The 19,939-nt window shown below is 38.2% G+C and overlaps 1 protein-coding gene across 1 annotated transcript; it reads right to left on the bottom strand.

The window, feature by feature from the left end:
• Window positions 1–12,074: 12,074 nt before the first annotated feature.
• LOC119504670 (uveal autoantigen with coiled-coil domains and ankyrin repeats-like) lies at window positions 12,075–16,378 on the bottom strand. Its single transcript, XM_037797048.1, is given in 3 exon segments — window positions 12,075–13,757; window positions 13,759–14,526; window positions 14,529–16,378. Coding segments are annotated over 3 exon segments (4,254 nt in total). The 5' UTR covers window positions 16,332–16,378.
• Window positions 16,379–19,939: the final 3,561 nt, after the last annotated feature.

Raw genomic sequence — 19,939 nt, 5'->3', positions numbered from 1 at the left:
GCTAGGCTGGCCCTGAATAAACAGCACTTCATCATCAACACAACACAACTGTAGATACAGGTTGGCATTTTATTTCCTCCATCTGCCTTCTACCTGATAAATTACTGTTTTAGTTACATATATACAAATACTATTTGTTAATCTGCTCAAATGTCTCCAAAATGTTTTAACCACCTTAAGTTAAAATTAAATGCATACATAGGTACATCTATGTACATCCCACTCAATTTACCAAAGCTTTAAAAAATAAAAGGGATCTCTCTTACCATCCATCCCCCCACCACACACACACATACACTTTCTGCATTTGAAATATGATCCCAGTCTGTGACTGCTGCATGGAATTTAGGAAGTTACTTTACTAATCATTCCAACTGGAAATTAACTGCAAAAACCCAGACTATCCATCAGTTAGGAAGGATGTAAATTGCTCCCTGTCATAGCCCTTTGTCACCCACGGTTCCAAATATTTCATTATTAAACATATTTTTTTAGAGGTCATTAGTGCTTTTTCCTGAGTGATTCCTAGTTTCGGAATGAGTGGAAAGGACTGGAAATGTGGGGGAAAAGGCTTTGGAATTTCCCAGTCAAAAATCAAGATGCAGATCTCAAGGATGCTGAAAGGGGTTATCATGATGACACAGGGCAGGGAAGCAGAAACGATCTGGCTCTACATCAACTGACTTAAGACCTGAGAAAGCGATGGAGACCAACAAATCGATGATATTTGTGGTTGGAAGTACACAGGCAAATGCAGTGGAGAATTCCAACCTCTCATAAAATCCTATTTTAGTTCTTCTTCCATTCAACTGAAAGATTTAACCTTTATGCTATAGGCTGAATGCTTCAATGCATCATGCGAAATAAAAGTGAACTAAATAAAGTCTTGTAAACATTTGAGTGCTTAAATGTGGGTATTCCTTGAGAGAAAACACCACTCTTCCTGTGTTGTCTATATATTTTTCACTTCAATCTCTCTTGTCAGAGGCAATCTAAATGTGGAACAATAGAAAAACGGTTAAATTACCTATGGAACAGTTATACAAAGGAATATTACACCACCATTAAAAATCACGCTAGCAGTGAATACTTAATGACACAAGAAAACACTCATGTCATGGTGTTAAGTGGAAAGTCATTTCTATAATCATATATAAATAGAACATTGTTTCTACATGCATTTAAGAAATATGGATTTAAATCTAATACACAATGGACATTTAAGATACCCTGATATTAAAGCTGTCATAGGTTAGCCAAATTGCTAATCTAAAATCTCGTTGGTCTCTCCATTATTTTAGGGAGCTCCCTGTGAAGTTTCTAGTACCAGCTTGGGAGTCAGCTGGGCATTAGGTTTACCCCGGCTCTGCTGCTCATAGCTGGGTGATTTGAATGAGTTGCCTCACCTCTCTGAGCCTTAGTTTCCTCACCTATAAACCCCCATCTCATAGGACATTTGTGAGAATTAAGAACATACAGAAAAAGGCTGGCACAGGGCCTGGCCTTTTGGAAGCAATAAACATTAGTCCTCTTTTCCTTTCCTGGTTCTTAAGCTACAAAATGGTCATTCTGAGGATTCGTGAGATTAATCTGATTCAAAGAATGAATTTTACAAGATCTTTTGTATGGGAGCTGATTATTCATATTACATTTACTTATCTTATATCCTTTATAATATATGATAATTTATTGATAATCACACACATTTTTAAGTCATTCAAGTGATTCACATGTAAAATTCCTAGATGTGAATTATAGAAGTTGAACAAAGTTGAATTTGAAGCAAAATCATTTCTAAACAATTTAAGACAAAAACTGTGTCAGGATAAACAGATTCTTTATCCTTAATTCCAAGTTACACTCAATGAATCCCACAGAAGCTTTGGCTTGCCATTAGAAAAATAGCATTTAGAGCCTAAAAAAAGTGTAGTAATTTTTTCTTTAGCTAAATCACCATGGATAGAATCTTTTTCAGTATTTCCACTGATTACCTCTCAAATGCCAAGCGACTCATGCCAATACTTTCCATTTAGGTCCAGCATTCTAAAGATTGATGGACTACACACATAATCCAAAACAGTTGTTTCCCTTTCAAATCATAAGTTAAATACATTGAGTAAGGCTTTTAATGAAATAAATATTTTCTAACATCATGGACAAGTCATTCCCAGATCTGTTATGTCTGAATTATTTTCTTCTTGCAAGAAATAGAAAAATCAAGTGAGCAGGTATCATTTGCAAGTAGTATATCTGGGGCTAAAAATCAATTCCAAGGTTAAAACACAAGCCTGTTTAGCTTTATTTTTGTCAGTAGTGAGGCTTAGAAATACAGTTTGACAATCTATAACTTGCTGAGTTACTGATATTTAAAAATACAGTTTGACATTTATACTCTGCATGGATTTATTTCTAGACTGAGGACTATTTTTTTTAATCAAGATATACAAAAAATGCTGAGGTATGTACACAAATGTTCTAACTAAAAGATTTATGATTTATGCTACCAAAATTTCATTATGATGTTTAAAGTATTCAGCAAGAATAAAGTCAATAATTTTGACAGGGAAATGATTTATGAGAACACTAAATGCATAAATTAAGAGATTTTATTTATTCTGTTTTTCCTATACCCTTTAATTGGAAAGCAAAGCTATTTCCCATGCTTTCACAGATGTCATTTTTTTCACACCCTAAGGTTCTTATTTTTATAAACTAGCCAAGGCATTTTAGTAGCAAAAACTCTACTGGGTCTATTAAAACTATATTATACATTATATTTTGAAACTAGTACATATTATCATTCTCCATAGATAGAGTCCTTTTATGAAAAGATGTTATGAAAATTAATAATACTACAATTTAAACCAATATGTAACATATACAATATCAAGGTAATTTTCATTTACATAAATATTATATTGCCTAACAATTTAGCATCGACTCTATGTAAATGGTTTGTATCATCTCATTTAAACTATTTGATGTCCTTTTGAGGTGGGTAACATGATCTTGGTTTTGCATTGAGAAAATGAAGACTTTGAGAGGGTAAGGAGCTGACATACACAGCTCATGTGTGGTAAAAATGGGACTCAAACCCAGGTTTGTTTGTCTTCAGAGCCCATGTTTAACCCCTATGTTCTTCAATGAGACAATTTTTCATCATCAAAGATATTCCCAATTAATTCAGTATTGATTTTAATAAAAAAAGTTTTTTGTTAGGACATTCACTTCTGTTTAGTATTGATTCTCCCTTGTCAATAGACAAACAAGTCACATCCTTGTTTTTGACAACATGTCAATAATACTGTGTTGTTTAAATTTTTGATGATCCATCATTACCATTTGATACCTGCTTTATGATCAATTTTCAGTTTCTCACTTACTCAACAAAATACAAATGTAGAATGGCCATTAACTATATAAATGAGCTTAAAACTAAAAATCCTGTCCAAGGTAACTGTTATAAAGAAGGTTGTTGTAATATTCCTGCAGGAACATATACTTTTTTTTTTTTATTAAATTCAGTTTTATTGAAATACATTCACACACCATACAATCACCCACGGTATACAATCCACCGTCCACAGTATGACAACATAGTTATGCGTTGACCACCACAATCCATCTCCGAACATTTTCCTTACATCAGAAAGAACCAGAACAAGAATAAAAAATAAAAGTGAAAAAAGAACACCCAAATCATCCCCCCATCCCACCCCATTTGTCCTTTAGTTTTTATCCCCATTCCTCCACTCATCCATACACTAGATAAAGGGGGTGTGATCACAAGGTCTTCACAATCACACTGTCACCCCTTGTAATCTACATTATTATATATATAATTGTCTTCAGGAGTCCAGACTGCTGGGTTGGAGTTTGGTAGTTTCAGGTATTTACTTCTAGCTATTCCAATACATTAAAGCCTAAGAGGTGTTATCTATATAGTGCATAAGAATGTCCACCAGAGTGACCTCTCGACTCCATCTGGAATCTCTCAGCCACTGAAACTATTTCGTCTCATTCTGCATCCCCCTTTTGGTCAAGAAGATACTCTCAGTCCCACGATGCCGGGTCCACATTCATCCCCAGGAGTCATACTCTGCATTGCCAGGGAGATTTACACCCCTGGGAGTCGGGTCCCACGTAGGGGGGAGGGCAGCGAGTTCACCTGTAGAGATGGCTCAGTTAGAGAGAGAGAGGGCCGCATCTGAGCAACAAAGAAATACTCAGGGGGAGATTCTTAGGCACCATTACATGTAAGTTTAGACTCTCCTTTGTGGTAATGAGCTTCATAAGGGCAAGTCCCATGCTCAAGGGCTCAGCACATCAAACCGCCAGTCCCAATGTTTGTGACAACATCAACACCAGTCCAGGTGAGGATGTCCAACACATCTGCACCTTCCCCCAGATCCTCGGGGCTGGGGAGGGGGAGGCTGTAAATATATTTTTTATTATCTGCCTAAATTACTCTGGGATGTGTCACTATTTCACTCCAGCCTATACTAACCTACCATATCTCACTTCCTATTCAAAGTTCCATGCAATTGTGGTGTTTGAACAAATCGACTGTAGAGTTGTACTGTTTAGAAAATTTAGATCCCGTACCAAATAGATATCTATTCCCTTGGTCTCATATGGAAGTTGAAGTTTTAAAACACAATCAGTTTCAACCTTTACCCTTTGGCCTGGCTTGCCCTGGTCTTAACCAGACCTGCTTCATTCATATCACTAATTGAGGTCTGGGGTCTTTGTCAGCTTTTTTTTTTTTTTGACAGTGGCTGTATGCACTAATACTGACATTCATATCTGCTGAGCTCTAGCTCTGAGTTTCAGGTGTCTCAGAGATATGCATTGTTCCAGAAACCAATCAGGTTATACGCTAGGGGATCAGCATCTCAAAGTTTAGAGATAGGCATTACATTTCAGGGATAGAGTTAACTGCTGTAAGAGCTTACAATCTAGGGACTATTACAATTATTAAGGAACATATACTTTTGAAAATTTGTTGGGCATGCATGTGTACACAGAAGGAAAAAAGAAAGAGAGCAGGAGAAATGGCATAATAACTGGTTATCCAGAATTATTCTTGCATAATTTTTCTTGCTCTGGTAGTTTAGGCACACAAACAATGGAAGAATCACACTTTAAGTTCAGTATGTAAAAATTTCATCACCTAAAGAATGCTCCCAATATTACTAATCTTCTGCCCAGAAACCCACATAAAACCAGGAATCCCAATGGATCACTAGAGGAATGAGAGAAAAGGGGAATGTTTTACTTAGAGGGCATCCGAATGGGAGGAGCCTATAATACCCCCATCACTGCAAGCAAAGCCCTCTTGTTAAGGCACAACTGTCAATCTGCACATTTGGTTTAGGTCAGGCATCAACTTTGATGGCATTAAAAATGCCATCACATGAGTTAAAGAATTCAAGAATAGAGGGGAAGAGCAAATGCTTATTGAGGATCGTTGCTTTCGTGTCATGGAACAAGTATTTCTTACCTCCTATAAGCACAGCATTTATGGAGGGAGGAGGAAGAGAGAAGGAGAGAGAAAGGAGTTTGGATAATCTATCCAAAGCACAAGTTCAAGTTAAGAACTTCTTGAAGTGATGTGGGCTGGTTTCAGGCCAACCTGAAATTGAATGAATTGAAATCCTGCCCCATCCCCACTGTCTCAATCATAAAGAGGACCAATCTTACCCCAACAGAGAGCTGACCCAGAAAAAGAGGCTTAAACGCTGTACTTGTTAGAAGAGTGGTCCTAGGTGGCTCTGACAACCAATTAATGGTAGACTGAATATTTGGATTTGTGGAGCTTCACAATCAGTTAAAGATAAATAAGTCATCACCTCATTAACCAGCTTAGCCTAATTTACATTTTCTTTGAGGACAGACCTATAATCTCAAAACATTGCAATACAATATGGATTTAAGGATTCTGTGAGGAGAGGCTAGACTGTTCTCCTTAAGGGCCCCCTGTTTTTTGTTCACATAGGTTTATAAGGATTCCTATATGGAAGAGAATAATTCAGGACATATGCATAGTGGAAAACCCACTCATAAGGCATGTTGCAGTTTTAAAATGGTAGAACCTGGGCAACACTGGCTACTAAAAAACAGTGATAATGCTAAATCAAAGGTTGTTTCATAATTATGTGTAAATGAAGGAAAATCATCCCTATGGACTTGTTTGAGTCACGAGCCCAAACACTTACAGCTTTATTTATTTTCCTTTTAAAAATAAATCATCCAGCTTGAACAATATTTCAAGGGAGCCAGAGATGGTCTTTCTGATTTACGGAAACCACCAGTCAAGCCTCCAGAGTGCTTGCTGAAAGTGTGCATCCCCACACTTCCGATTCTTCCAGCCTGTGTCAATATTAACCTGAACAAATGAAGATCAAACTGTCTCTTCTGTTCCTCACGCTCCTCGCATGGGGAGCACAATATGGCTCTTGTCAGAGGTGCTTCATCATTTTGGCTCAAGGAAACTGTCAGTACAGTTTGGGATTCGTTCTTCATGGGCAGATATCCTGATGGGTCTAATGAAGCCTTTCTGCTGACAACTCATTTGCTAAAAATACCCAACCATCCCCAAGTTTTAATGGGGAATACAGTTGTACCCGCTTTGCTGTCATCCCAATGAAAGCAATGTTTTTGAAGTCTAAAAAAACTAGACATTGAGGCACACTATACAGCCCTTTCCAAGCCCACCTCTCACCACTCTTCTATGTGTTCTAGCTTGTTTCCATTTGCTCACTGATAAACTTTATGACATTCTTAAATTGGAAAATAATAGGGTAAACACCAATCTTAGAGCACACATGCAGAGCCAACAGTCTGTGTGCACCATTTGTTGCAATCTAAGCTAATTAGCAGAAATCCACTCCTGAAAATAGATACACTCTGGGGTTTGTTGTTTTATTTTTGTTTGGAGACTTCCAGTGTATGGGGAGCTTAAGGAATTGATTTTCAGGTAAGGGCACTGTGTTGCCATAACGCTCTCGGTAGCAAGTCACAGAAACTTAGCTCCAACTAGCTTAAGTCAGGAGAAAGGAAGCCAGAAGGATTTAGAGAGCATTCTTGTGGAAGTCAGGGAAGAACTGAAGGACAAATTTCGAGATGAGTAGAGATTGCCTGGGCTCCAGGACCACCAAAGATGTGTGGGTATCAGGCCCTGCATTCTCCTCTCCTGGCTTCATTTTTTTCCTCTGCAGCAGATGGCATCCTCCACACAGTGGGATACCTGAGGGGCTGCAGCTCCTCAGTTGTAGACCTTCCAGTTTTAGTCACCAGAGAGAGACAGTCCATTCTCTCTTGGTCTCAAGTTTGAAAATCCTGGAGAAGGGACTCTGGTCATTCCCACTTGGGTTGGGTGTATAGTCCCGGGCCAGTCAGTTGAGGTGGAATGGAAAGATCACAGAAGACAGACACGGGTCCATGACCAGTTATAACAAGGTTGGTGAGTAAGGGGTACTGGGCAGATACACCCATAGGTGGTACTCCAGATATCAAGTACAAAGGACTAACACATATATGTGCACACACACACACTTTCTAACACTCACATACACATCAGATAATTTCCCAAATCCCCACTTTATTTCCAGTTAACCAAACCCAGTTTCAGGGAGAGACCTGATGCCTGGAAAGATAATGTTAGTCAAATAATTAATTGGGAATGTTAATTTTCATTTTCATGGAAACTTGCAAATCCAATTAAGAGGAGTGTTATAAAGAGGAGTGACAAAATGGATCTTTAGAAGTTTTAAACTTTTAAAATGGAAGCATGCCCATTCAATAAAAAAAAGGATAGTACCATCCAAAAGATCCAGGATAAAAAGGACAATCTTCCTTGACCTTTATTTTTTCAGATTAGTGTGAGCAATTCTTTTATTATTATTATTATTTTGGCTCAAGAAGTCCTCAGGTGCTCAAATCCCCACTATTAACTGTCAAACTTCCATTGCTATTTGTACCATGCATATGAGGCACTGAAGTGCTTTAAATACAAACTGGATATGATCTACAGGCCCTGTCTACAGTGCGGAGAGTTCTTGGGCTAACTCTGGTGAAACAAACTATCTGATGCAGTATTTTAATTGTCATTATATACAAGCATAATTTATAGAAGGACTCTAAGCAGGCCAGGCATAGAAATAATATGTATTAATTAATAACATGTAAAAGTAATCACTTCAGAGCAGGGTTTTTCAAGCTCAGCACTGTTGACATTTTGTGTCGGGTCCTCCTTTTTGGGGGGACTATCCTGTGCATAGTAGGAGGTTGGCAGCATGGCAGGCGTCTACTCACTAGAGGCTAGTAGCATCTCTCCCCAAAGTTGTGACAATCAAAGACGCCTCCAAATGTTGCCAAATGTTTCCCAGAGACAAATTACCCGGTTAAGAGCCACAAGCTTAGGGTATAGTAACAGCAGAGTCTTGCAAACTTAAAGAAATGATTCCAATCACACTCAATTGTTTTTCAGAACTGGTACTGCATAAAGCAAGACACATCTTTAAATCTGTTTGGTTTCAGAGGCAGGAGAACTATAAAAATAAATCAGTGATGGGGAACATTCATGCACATAATTTGTACTAATTGGCCAAGTATTTCCTTTTTCTAGGCTGGTAAAAATAAAAATTTCCATCAATTGTCTTTTAATTTATATTGTTATGTTTATAACACAAACAAAATTTTGATTCTTTTAAATAGAGAAGAAAGCAGGATGATTTTAATGAGCAAGTCAGGATTTTACTAAAACATCTACTTCCTGCTGCAGGAAAATGAAGTTTATGTAGGTATTTTCCAGAGTTAGTTTAGGCTAGAAAAAAATTGTATTATTTCATTTTGGTTATGGGTCAACAGGGTATTTTTGTATGAGATTCCTGAAAATGACAAACCTACTCTTTTAACTCTATAACGATAACCCAAATTATGGCAGATATTTGAGGGCATCACTGGACAATGCACTATGTGGCATTGCAAACATTCAGGCATCCTTGCCTGACTGATAACTTAGGTTACACAGAAACACTCAGCATAATCCATTTTGAACCTGAATTATCTGAATCTGTAATTCCTTATCACTGGTTTTCAATCCGTGCTGTACCTTCAGAATAACCCAGGCTATAAAAAAACAACCAGTACTTAGGATTCACCCTATGAGATTTAAATTGCCTTGGTTTATGGATGGGGTCTGGGAATCAGTATATTTTCAGAGTTCCAGCTATTATTCTAATGTGCAGCTAGAGTGCAAAACACCAGTCTATATTCATATCAGGAAATATTTTCAATTTGTGCTGTGTAGACATAGTTTCTGTGTTAGTGGTTCTTATTTTTATTCTTTAATCATTGAGGGAAACTTTGTAGTCACTGGAGGAAAATCCTTTCAAAATGAGATAATCTATGTGCAATGCTAAGCCCGGGATCTCTCACACAGTCAGCCCTCAATAAACAGCAGTCCCCAAGCGAGAACAGCAGCACCAACAGCTACAACCACATGATTAGCAAATGTATCCATCAATTAGGTAATTAAAAATTATCCATCCTTAGTTACAGTTAGAGATTATCATTCTGCCTCATGTATGTTAGATAAAGTTGTTTTCTCTCTAAGATTCTTTTGCTGCAGCCCACTGTTTAATTGGTGTAAGCTATAAAATTTCTGATTAAAATAAGGTTTGTAGATGGTGCTTGATGAATGAGCGAGATGGGGTACCAGTCCGGACTAATGTAGACATAGGTTCTTCTCCAGGTTCTGTTTTTGCTGTGTGATCCCAGCAATGATCCTCAAACCTCAGCTGCATCAGAACCACCTGGAGGGCTTGCGGAAACACAGACAGTGGGACTTGCCCCAGAGTTTCAGATTCAGGTCAAGAATTGTCATTTCTAACACGTTCTCAGGTGATGCTAATGCTGACCACACTTTGAGAACCACATTTTGATCTCAAGCAAGACATTTCACCTTTCTGGGCCCCAAATTCCTTATCTGAAAAAGGAAGGGTTCATGAAGCCAATAAAATTCCTTGCTTCTCCTTTCCTTGATTCTTCAAACCTAACACTAGACAGTAGCATCCTTTTATTGTATATTTTTATTCATATTATTTAATATGATAAGGCCAAGCAGTTGGTTAATTTAAAAATTGGTTAAGGAGAGAAATCTTTAAAATAAATATTTTATTACAAAATAAAATAAATTTATTTTAATTTTAAATTAAACTTGTGCATCCATTTATAATCTCTTCATGTAGGTCCAAGGTCTTTTAAAAAATATATCGAGCTTCACCTAGATGTGCCAAATGACCATAGTTTGATAAGCCCAAGTCAACAGTAGTCCCGAAAACATTAAAGAATATCCAGAGAACTCCTATGCCAGCTAAGTCCCAAAACCCAGAGGCAACACCCTCTTCAAGAACACCAACCAGATGTTTCCCCTTTTCCCATAAAGTCGACACCCCTTTTCAATATGAACAGGTTAGGGTGGTCACTGCCCAGACATCCCTGAAGATCGGGAAAGTGATTAAACTAGAGGAAGGGGTAGCAACAGACAAGATAGACTTTAACAAAAGATTATGAATACTGAATCTCCATACAATTTTCTTTTTCTTAGTTGTTAGGGTATTAGAATAGCTAGAAGGAAAGATATGAAATGGTGGAACTGTAACCCATAGCATCCTTTGAAATTTGTTCTATAGCTACTTGTTAAATTGTAATTTGAAAGCTATCACATTTTTGTATATATGTTATATTTTACAATTTTACATAACTGAAACTATGGTACTGTAACTCATAACAACTTTGGAAATTTCCTATATAACTAATTGTTAAATCATACTTTAAAAGATATTATTTTTGGTATATATATTTCACAATAAGGAAATAACTGAAACTGTGGAACTGTAACCCATAATATTTTTTGAAATTTGCTCCCTATCTACTTATTAAATTGCACTTGGAAAGTTATCATTTCTATGTATCTATGTTATATTCTACAATAAAAAATGATTAAAAATATTTATATAAATTGAGTGTGGATCTGTACGTATCTGCTCATTTTTGTTGCATAACACACTTACAAAGTATCATTTTCAATTTCTAATTTGTTTCATTAACGTGAAACTAAAACTTAGACACATGACACAAACTGAATGCAGACTTCTGAATTTTTAACAATCCTCTCAACTTTATATAGCTATATTGCCCATGTCCAATTTGAGAGAATGTTTTTCATCGAGTCTTTCCAAAGCATTCAGCTTAGTTTTTTTAGAAATGACTATTATTCCTACTCCTCTTTCATCAATTTATTTAGAATTGTGTGATTACTTTAATAACAAGTACAACTGGTACAATCAGGGTTGGGAACAAATACAGCTGATTCTTAGTAAACATAGAATTTAATTAAAGGTATGCAAACACCTGTGCATCCTAGAGAGGTGTTTGGTTTTTGTTTTTGTTTTTTTCAGTTAGCTGTGAGCATTCTGCTGCAGTTATCAGTCAGTACGTATTTCAGAATGGAAAGGAGAATGTCTTTTAGTTCACCACATTAGCTAAGGGGAGACCAATTAAGAGAGCTAATGTTGAAGGCAGGGCATACAGCACTACCTCCTCTCCCTTCAAACAGAAGATGTTTCCAACATCTGCCCTGAAATTGTTAGCACAGGATCCTAATGTGATAGAGAGAATTATTTCAAACTGAGAATATGGCCACAGAACAGGGGCTTGCAATTTTATTTTATTTTATTTTATTTTTTTAAACAATTATTTCAGTCCATACTGTCTTTATATGGACCTACTCAGACCACTCATGCTTTATTAGGGACTCAAAGATTTAAAAATATGTAGTCCATCCAATGTTGTTTGTCAAACTGTAAAATTAACATATATACAATACATGATTTGAACAGATAATGAAAAACTCAGTAGCATATTCATCTAATTTAAAGAAAACCTACTGATGGAACAAAATAGATTTTATTTTAATTATATTAGCAAAGTAAGGCCTGGCAAGGCCATGCAGTTGCACACAGAACACCCAGCACCAGCAGGACAAAGCAGTCATTAGCCGATCAGTGCTAGCACACAAGCCCCTGCCGCATTTGTATGATCTGGAGTAAGGCTGCCTGAACATCTTCATCCATGTGACCCTGTGCAGCACTAAGAAGGTGTGTCCGATAAATTGCAATTACTTCTTGATGCTGTCTGTCAGCATCAGCCAGCTGCTGCTGCAGGGATTTCACCTGGTGCTGCAGAGTTTCAACCAGTTGACTTTGTCTCTTGATAGGACTCCCACTTGTGTAGGTGAGTTGTGAAAGGCCATTGAGTACCTGTTTTAGTCTTTCTACGTCATTAAGCAGTTCAGTTATCTTATTATCTTTTGCTTCAATCTGTTTAGCAGATTCCTGTATTCTTCTCTGTAATTCTGTGATTGTTGTTAAGGACTTATCACATCGTTCTTTCTGGTCCTTGATTTCTTGCTCAATGCTGAAATGTAGTAATTCCTTCCCATCTTTTGTAGATAGTTCCTTCTTTTTGGCATGCAAAGCTTCCTGACATACTTCCTCATGCTTTCTATTCAGATTGGCCAGTTTTTCATTTAATTTGGAGATCTGTGTCTCCAAATCACTTTTTGTTGCTTTATATTTAGACAAATCAACTACGTCTCTAGTCTCTAATTTTTTTAGTGCTTGTTTAGTATGCTGAACTTCAGACTGGAGTTTGCAGAGTTCCTCAGTTTTATTTTGGCTCTCTTCTTCCTTTTCTCTTAAGCTGGCTTTAATGATTCCTACTTCTTTCTCAAATGCTTCCTTAATCTGTAAATGCTCTACCAAGGTCACAGAAGAGTTCTTTTGATTCTCCAGCATCTGATGCAGTTTGGTCACTGTCTGCTGCTCTTTCTCATAACACCGCTGCTTATTCTTCAGTTCTTCCTTTAGATTCTCAATTGTGCCATTAAGAGATTTTTTCAAAGCCTCAACCTGTTCCAATGGAACATGCTGTTTTTGCAGAAGAGTTTGTGCTGCATGGATATCAGAAGTATGTTTGGCACTTTCTTCTACTAGCTTCTCTTCCTCATTCTTTACTTCTGTGTATTTCTGTGATAAGTCTTTTAACTCTTTGTTTAGCTCTTCTGTTTTTCTGCTTAATGTTCTTTCCATTTCATGAGAATTCTCAATGAGAACATTTTTATCCTTTAAATCTTTCTGAAGGGAGAAAACCTCCTTCTTTAACTTTTCGTTCTCTTGCCTGCATTTCTTGGTCTCCTCTTTCCTGACACTAGACTTTCGTGTTTGTTCTGATAACTGTTCTTTTAGTTCTTTCTCTGTTGCTTTAAATTTTCTCTCACACTCTTCAAAACTGATAATTGGAGCATATTTTAGCTTAATACATTCTTGTATTGTGTCAAGTTCCTTCTTTTGGGCTTCAATTTCAGCATGCAATGTCACAATCTCTTCTTGGCCTTTTTTGTAGTCAGCCAATATTTCAGCGCAATTATCCTGTACCTTTTTCATGCTCCTATTTAAAGTACTCATCTTCTCCTCATGTTCTTTTAGGCTGATATACTCAGCTTTTATTTGGTTCTGAGTGTTTGCCAGGTTTCTTTTCAATATATCATTCTCACCTTTTACTCTTATAAATTCTTGATTTATATCTTCAAATTTTTTCTTCACGTCTAATAATTCTCTGTTAGTTTTATCTAATGTGCTACTCAATGCAGTTTTTATCTCTTCATGGGTTTTAACTGGCACATACTGATTAACTTATAGTTTTTTTCAAGTTAGTGTTTTCAGACATGAGTGTATGTATTTTTTCTTGGTCTTCACCACATTTTTTATTAAGTTCAGAGAGCTGTTTTTTCAATTAAACAATACTGGATTTCAAAGTCATTGTCTCTTTTTCATGTATCTCAGGAGGTACGAACACAGATTCCAGGCGGCTAACATTCTTACTTAAACTGTCATTTTCCATTAGCAATTTCTCCATGTCTAACTTCTCCTCTGTGTATTTTTGTGTTACCTCTAAAAGCTTTTTATTCAAGTCATCAACAATCACATCATGCGACTTTTTCATTTCTTCACTTACTTTTAAGGTAATGTAATAACTTTTCATTTCAATTGTTAAATTATGCACTTGCTGCTTGAGAAGTTTGTTATCCAGATAAACCTTTTCAATTTCCTTTTGTAGTGTCTGATTTTTTGATGTTAAATCAGTGATCTTCTTCACAAGTTCTCCTGACTTTTGCTCTAATCTGCTCTTGAGCTGTTCATGTTCCTCTGGATTGACTTGCTGAGCAAGTTTGGCCTTAAGAGTCTCAAGTTCTCTCTTTAAATGTCTAATTTCACTAAGTGATTTTTCATATTCTCTTTCCATCTCTACTAATTTTTTTGTTTTCTCATTCACTTCATTTGATAATAAGATCTTCATGTTTTCAAACTTTTCTGTTGGAATGGAAAGGGCCAACTTTGCTACCAGTTCTTTTAACTGGCCTTCCATCTCTGTGACCTTGCTTCCTTTCTTCTCTCTCTCTCCATTTCACACGTTCTAAATTCCTTCTGCAATCGCTTATTTTCTTCTATCAGCTTGCCTTCATTCCCCTTGAACCCTTCTACTAACATTTCATTTTGTTTGATTTGGTTTCTTAGTTTTCCCACTTCTGCTGAAGCCCCTTCATATTTTGCTTTCATATCTTTCAACTGATCCTTCAGTTCCTCCATTAATCTGTTATTCCCCGTAGCTGCTTCAGTTGTTAGGTGCTCTTTAAGAGCAAGAAAATGCGTCTGCATTTGTTTAACTTTACCTTCTGACTCATACATTCTCTTCTGCACATCTTTTAATGCATCTTCTAATTGCTTTATCTGTTCATCTGAATCCTCCTTGATTCTTTCACTTTCTAATGCTAAAGCTTTGCACTCTGTCACTTTGTGAGCCAGTTCATTTTGGAGCTTGAGTCTGTCTTGTTTTGCTGAATCACAGAAAGTTCTCATTGCTTCTAACTCTTTCTTTAAAATTTCATTTTCAGAATATGAAGTTGGACTGGATAAAGATAGCTCTAGTGGTCTTAACATAGATCTGCTTGGCATATGGGCTGGCATACCTGTGGAAATACACTGTGAGTCTGTCATGTACATTTGACCTTGTTTAAGAAGCATATCTTCTTTTCGGTTACTGAAATGACTTCCTGATCCTAAATGATCACTCTCATAATATTTATATCTATTTTTCAGAGCCTCAATAGTTCTTAAGCTTTCTTCATGTTGCTTTTCTTTAGCCACCAAAAGGGACTTCAGCTTTTCTTTCTCATTTTCTAGATCATCAGCAACCATTACTTCCTCATTTAACTGTAATTGTAAACCATTGACTTTATCCAACAGTATTCTTTGCTCTTGTTGAATTTTTCTCAACCTCTCTTTCAAATCTTCATTTTCAATCTCCAGATCCTGAATGTTTTGATGCTCCCTCTGATTTGACTTCATATTTACTTCATCTTGCATGTGTGTCAAATTACGCTGTTGCAAAGGTGGTCCTTTCTTCCAAAATTCTCTCCCTTTGTTGATATTTTCCGATGCAGTCTTTAGTAGGTTTAGAATGTCCAGATTGTCACCAATTCTTGCATAGTAGGAACAATCATGCCCAAGAACATCCAGCAAGCTTACATCAGCACCATTTTTAATTAAGACTTCTACGGCATCTTTGCAACCATACTCACAACCTAGCATAAGAGCAGTTCTGTTTTGTTTGTCTCTGGAATTAATATCTGCTCCTCTGTCTATCAGCAGTTGACATATCGTTGGCCTACACATCTGAGTAGCCAGAACAAGTGGGGTCCACCCATCTACATCTTTGGCATTCACAGAGGCCCCATGGTCACAAAGCAGCTGTACGCTAGAAGGACAGTCTGTCATAGCTGCATCATGAAGTGCAGTCCTTCCTTGTAGGTCTCCATGTTCAGTAGGACAATTGTACTGCAGAAGTTTTTGTAGGCACAACGCATGTCCATATTTTGCAGCTAGGTGAAGAGCATTTCTCCCTGCAGTATCACTGGTTGTAATAGCAACTCCATGTATAAGGACAGCATTCAAACACTCAAGATTCCCTTTTGAGGCCACAACATGGAAGGCAGATCTGCCTTCCACATCTAGTTTGCCTGGATTGACCCCCTTTTTAGCAAGGATTGAGGACACTTTTTCTACATCTCCTCTTTCTGCTGCTTTCATCAATCGGTCATCGTATTTATTCCAATCTGCTGCAAGCGCGCTGGCGGTGGCTGGGGCGCCGGCGGACGCGGGGCCGGGAGCCTCCTGCCTCCTTAGGCGGGACTTGAGGCTCTTCATGGCTAGCTTGGGGCAGTGTCGCCCCCGCGCGGCGCAGCGCGACGCGACTGACCCGCGCGCGAACCTTAAAATCTGTCAACTATGAGCGCGCGAGGAGGAGCCACCGGCGGCTCCAGCGGAACCCGCCCGACCTTGCAATTTTATTTTAATCTTTAGAATATTTGTTCAGTATTTTATTAGTGACAAAGTAAATCTCCTTTGCTTACAGGAAGAGTGTCAAAACCTTTACACCCAGACAACCCCACCACTCCCACCACCAGCAGGCGTCCAGCCCGATAAGGGGCCTGATACGTGTATTTCTGTAATAGAAAATATCACTTAGACATCTTATCTGGGGAAAGTAGTGATATGAAGATGCAAGCTTCTCTTTGTCTATTATTGGCCCAGAACTTCTACGATATCCCCCCATCACAGCCTCTCCACATACACACATTTGGCTTGATTTTTGATGTGGGTTTTGAATTATCTTACTTTATTGCCTTTCATTTTACCCTAACTTTAGAATCAGGGAATGATAAGCTGCCTTATTTCTTATAAAAGACCAGCAATCTAGCTCTCCATCGCCTCCTATTGGCAGGTCCAATTAACTTAAGAGTGTGCAGCGTCTAGGTTGTGTACTCTGTGTCTGATTTTTTCCAGGGCCTGTGATGTCACCTCAGTGAGGTACAAAGGGCATCCATCGTTTCTACTCCCGGCTTCTGGCATGTCTCTTGCAGACATCTCCTACGGAGACAGACTGAATGAGGGAGAACTAGACCTCCAGTGACCACTGGACGTTGGGCTGGGCTCATGGTTTTGAAAGCCTATATTTCTGTTGGTCTGTATTAATGTGTCTCCCTGATTTTCTTCCTCATTAGTTTCAACTCTGTTCACACTCCATCCTAAAAGGCCACCATGATCCCAATATGCCCACCACATGGCTAGAAGTTTGGACAGAAAGCAATTTTCTCCTATTGAAAGATTCTTGCTGAAAACACTGATATCTAGTCCCCAGTCCTGATTTACTGAACAGAGAAGCTGCTGCTGAGAAATGCCTCACACATAGCTGGAAATTGAGACACTCAACAGATGAACCACACTCTACAATTTAGAGTGCATTTTCTGCATCTAATATGGAAAATCTGGACTAGGATGAGGTTTCCCTTGCTTGGATACCCTACTTCCCACTGTGCCTTCCAAATCCTGCCCATCTCACACGCTGCTTATTCTTCCAGACTTCTTCCTTCTTATGGAGTTAGGTCCTTGAATTCCAGTTTCTCTGAGCACCAATATTGCCTCTACCCCCACGTGCTCTGGAATAGTGGTTTCTAACTTGTGTTCTCTTTGATAGTCCATGTAAGCACGGGCCATGGCTAGGATGGCTTGTGTGTCCTCAGAAGAATCTTCTTTCAGAGATGTTGAAAGTACCTAATTGAATGCATTGTTCGATGAAAAATTGAAAAATACTAGCATTTAAGGTCTGGGTAAAACTGACTGCTTTAAATTTCGGGGCAGATGTCGTAAACAGCACATAACTCCACGTCACTGCTCCATCACCACTGGAACACTGACTCCCCCTCCCCCCAGTTGAGAACAGTGAGCAGGGCTCCAGGGCAGCTTTCTGTTCTATACTTAGCCCTCCACCTCTTACTTCCTGGATAGAATCGGACTTCAGCCTCTCTTCTCCATCTCTGCCCTTTACAGTGATTTTAAAAAACATTTCTGAGACAGTTGGCTAGTCATTTTCTATCTGCTGAGAAAGATCACTTCTCTACCTGGCCGAGTGACTCTGGAAGGAGATAAGGAGATAAGGGCACCACCGAAGCCCACCTCCCCCAGGACCATCCCAACATATGCAATAGGGCTAGTCACACCTGCATCTAAAAAACACACAGAAACATCATTAAGGGCTAAAATGATATCAGAGCATCAGAGCTTGCTCTAAATTACAAATCTCTGACTTCATTCCTTGACTATGCAGTGTCTTTGGAATCATCATAAAACCACGGATCTTTATGTTTTAAAATCCTAAGTGAACAGAGGTGAGTCCTAAGTCAATTAAAATCCTTAACCTACAATGTTCGGTGACAATGCTCTTTACGACATCAGAAGTCAGTGAATTCATTGATTTATCCTTATCCTTACACATTTTCCTGCCCATAACCATAAGATATAATGAGTGTAATTTTGTTCTTTTAGGATTTTTTATAATTTCAAGATCCATAAAGTGATTGTTTTCTTAAAAGGAGTTCATTTCTAAAAAGTTTTCTGTTGTATTTTTCTGGAGGATTGATTGTTGCTGACAGGGCGGCGCAGGAATGAGACACAAACACAAAGTTAAGAATTAAGGGAGCAGGGGGCCCACGGCATCTCGTGCTAAGTGGACAATAACACACCTTGCTCCAGTTATTTATTTCAGAAGATCGGGGAGTATATGCTAAATGTCCTCAGGCTCGGGAGAGCCCACCAGATACCTATGTTTACATCCTGTTGCATATCAGAAGGGACAATCTAGGTTTAGGACAATGGTAAACATTGTCGTCATAGTCACAACACACATATCTTTACAGGGCGGGCCCGCATGGCTCTAAGCCACCACCCTAGATATGCCTTAGGCAACATGGAAGACTCAGTTTCCCACAATTGATAACATCAATGATTTAGATAATCCTATAGCTATAAGCTAGTTTGGTTATCAGTGAACACTTTTTACTGAAGGCCCTCTATGTTGAGGCTTCAGTTTAAGTACTATTAAATGGAACAGCAAATCAAATTTAGGCATCAGGAAAATTAGTTGATTTTTCTCTGTTTCCAGATTTGGCAGTACTTGAACACTCAGAAGTCCAGAAACAGGGTCTCTCTAGAGGTTCCAAAGAAGTTCTCCCTTCTTACATCAAAATTAGGGGGTGGGCTGAATTTCCGTAAGGTCCCTTCAGGTTTGGATATTCGGTGAGTTAATATGTCTATGATGAAAGAATGCTCAGAAGCCAAGGGACTGCCAGGGCCAGAGAAGTGGGCACAAGAAAAGGCAAAAGAAATGTTTAAACATTAAAATTATTGAACCTACAGGAGAAAAGATGACAATATAGTGGAGTTGTGAAGACCCCTGGTTCTGAACTGCAGCAGACGGTGATTCGAATCTCAGCTATGCTACTTATAGTTGCATGACTTTGGCTAAGTTACTTACCCTCTAAGCCTCGGTATCTGCATATGAAATTGGGAATAATAATAATAAAATCTACTTCATCTAGAGGATTCAATGAGATGGTTCTGAAAAAATTCTAGTATAGTGCTTGAAATATTGTGAATCATAAATATTCATTTTAAAAAAGTTGTTTGTCATAGATAATATGCATTTTTGCCTGTCCATCATTCATTCCTTCCTTTGGGGAACTTGGCCTTCCCATTTTATAATAACCTTTCTTATTTTATGTGGCTAACGTGGGGCTCTCCTTAATCCCAAACTGAACTCCAGGAGGCGGAGGCACATGACTCACAGTTGGCCAAACTGTACTTCCTCTCCTTGGCCACAAGGACTGTATCATGGAGAGAGTCTACCTGAGAAGGAAGCCAACACTGAGGAACACAGAGGCAAGAGATGGAGAAAAAGAGAAGAGGCCTGATAACAT

The sequence above is a fragment of the Choloepus didactylus genome, chromosome 10 (assembly GCF_015220235.1).
Source record: "Choloepus didactylus isolate mChoDid1 chromosome 10, mChoDid1.pri, whole genome shotgun sequence".
Lineage (NCBI taxonomy): Eukaryota > Metazoa > Chordata > Mammalia > Pilosa > Megalonychidae > Choloepus > Choloepus didactylus.
Note: the sequence above shows the minus strand (reverse complement) of the source record. Positions and strands in the feature narration are given on the sequence as shown.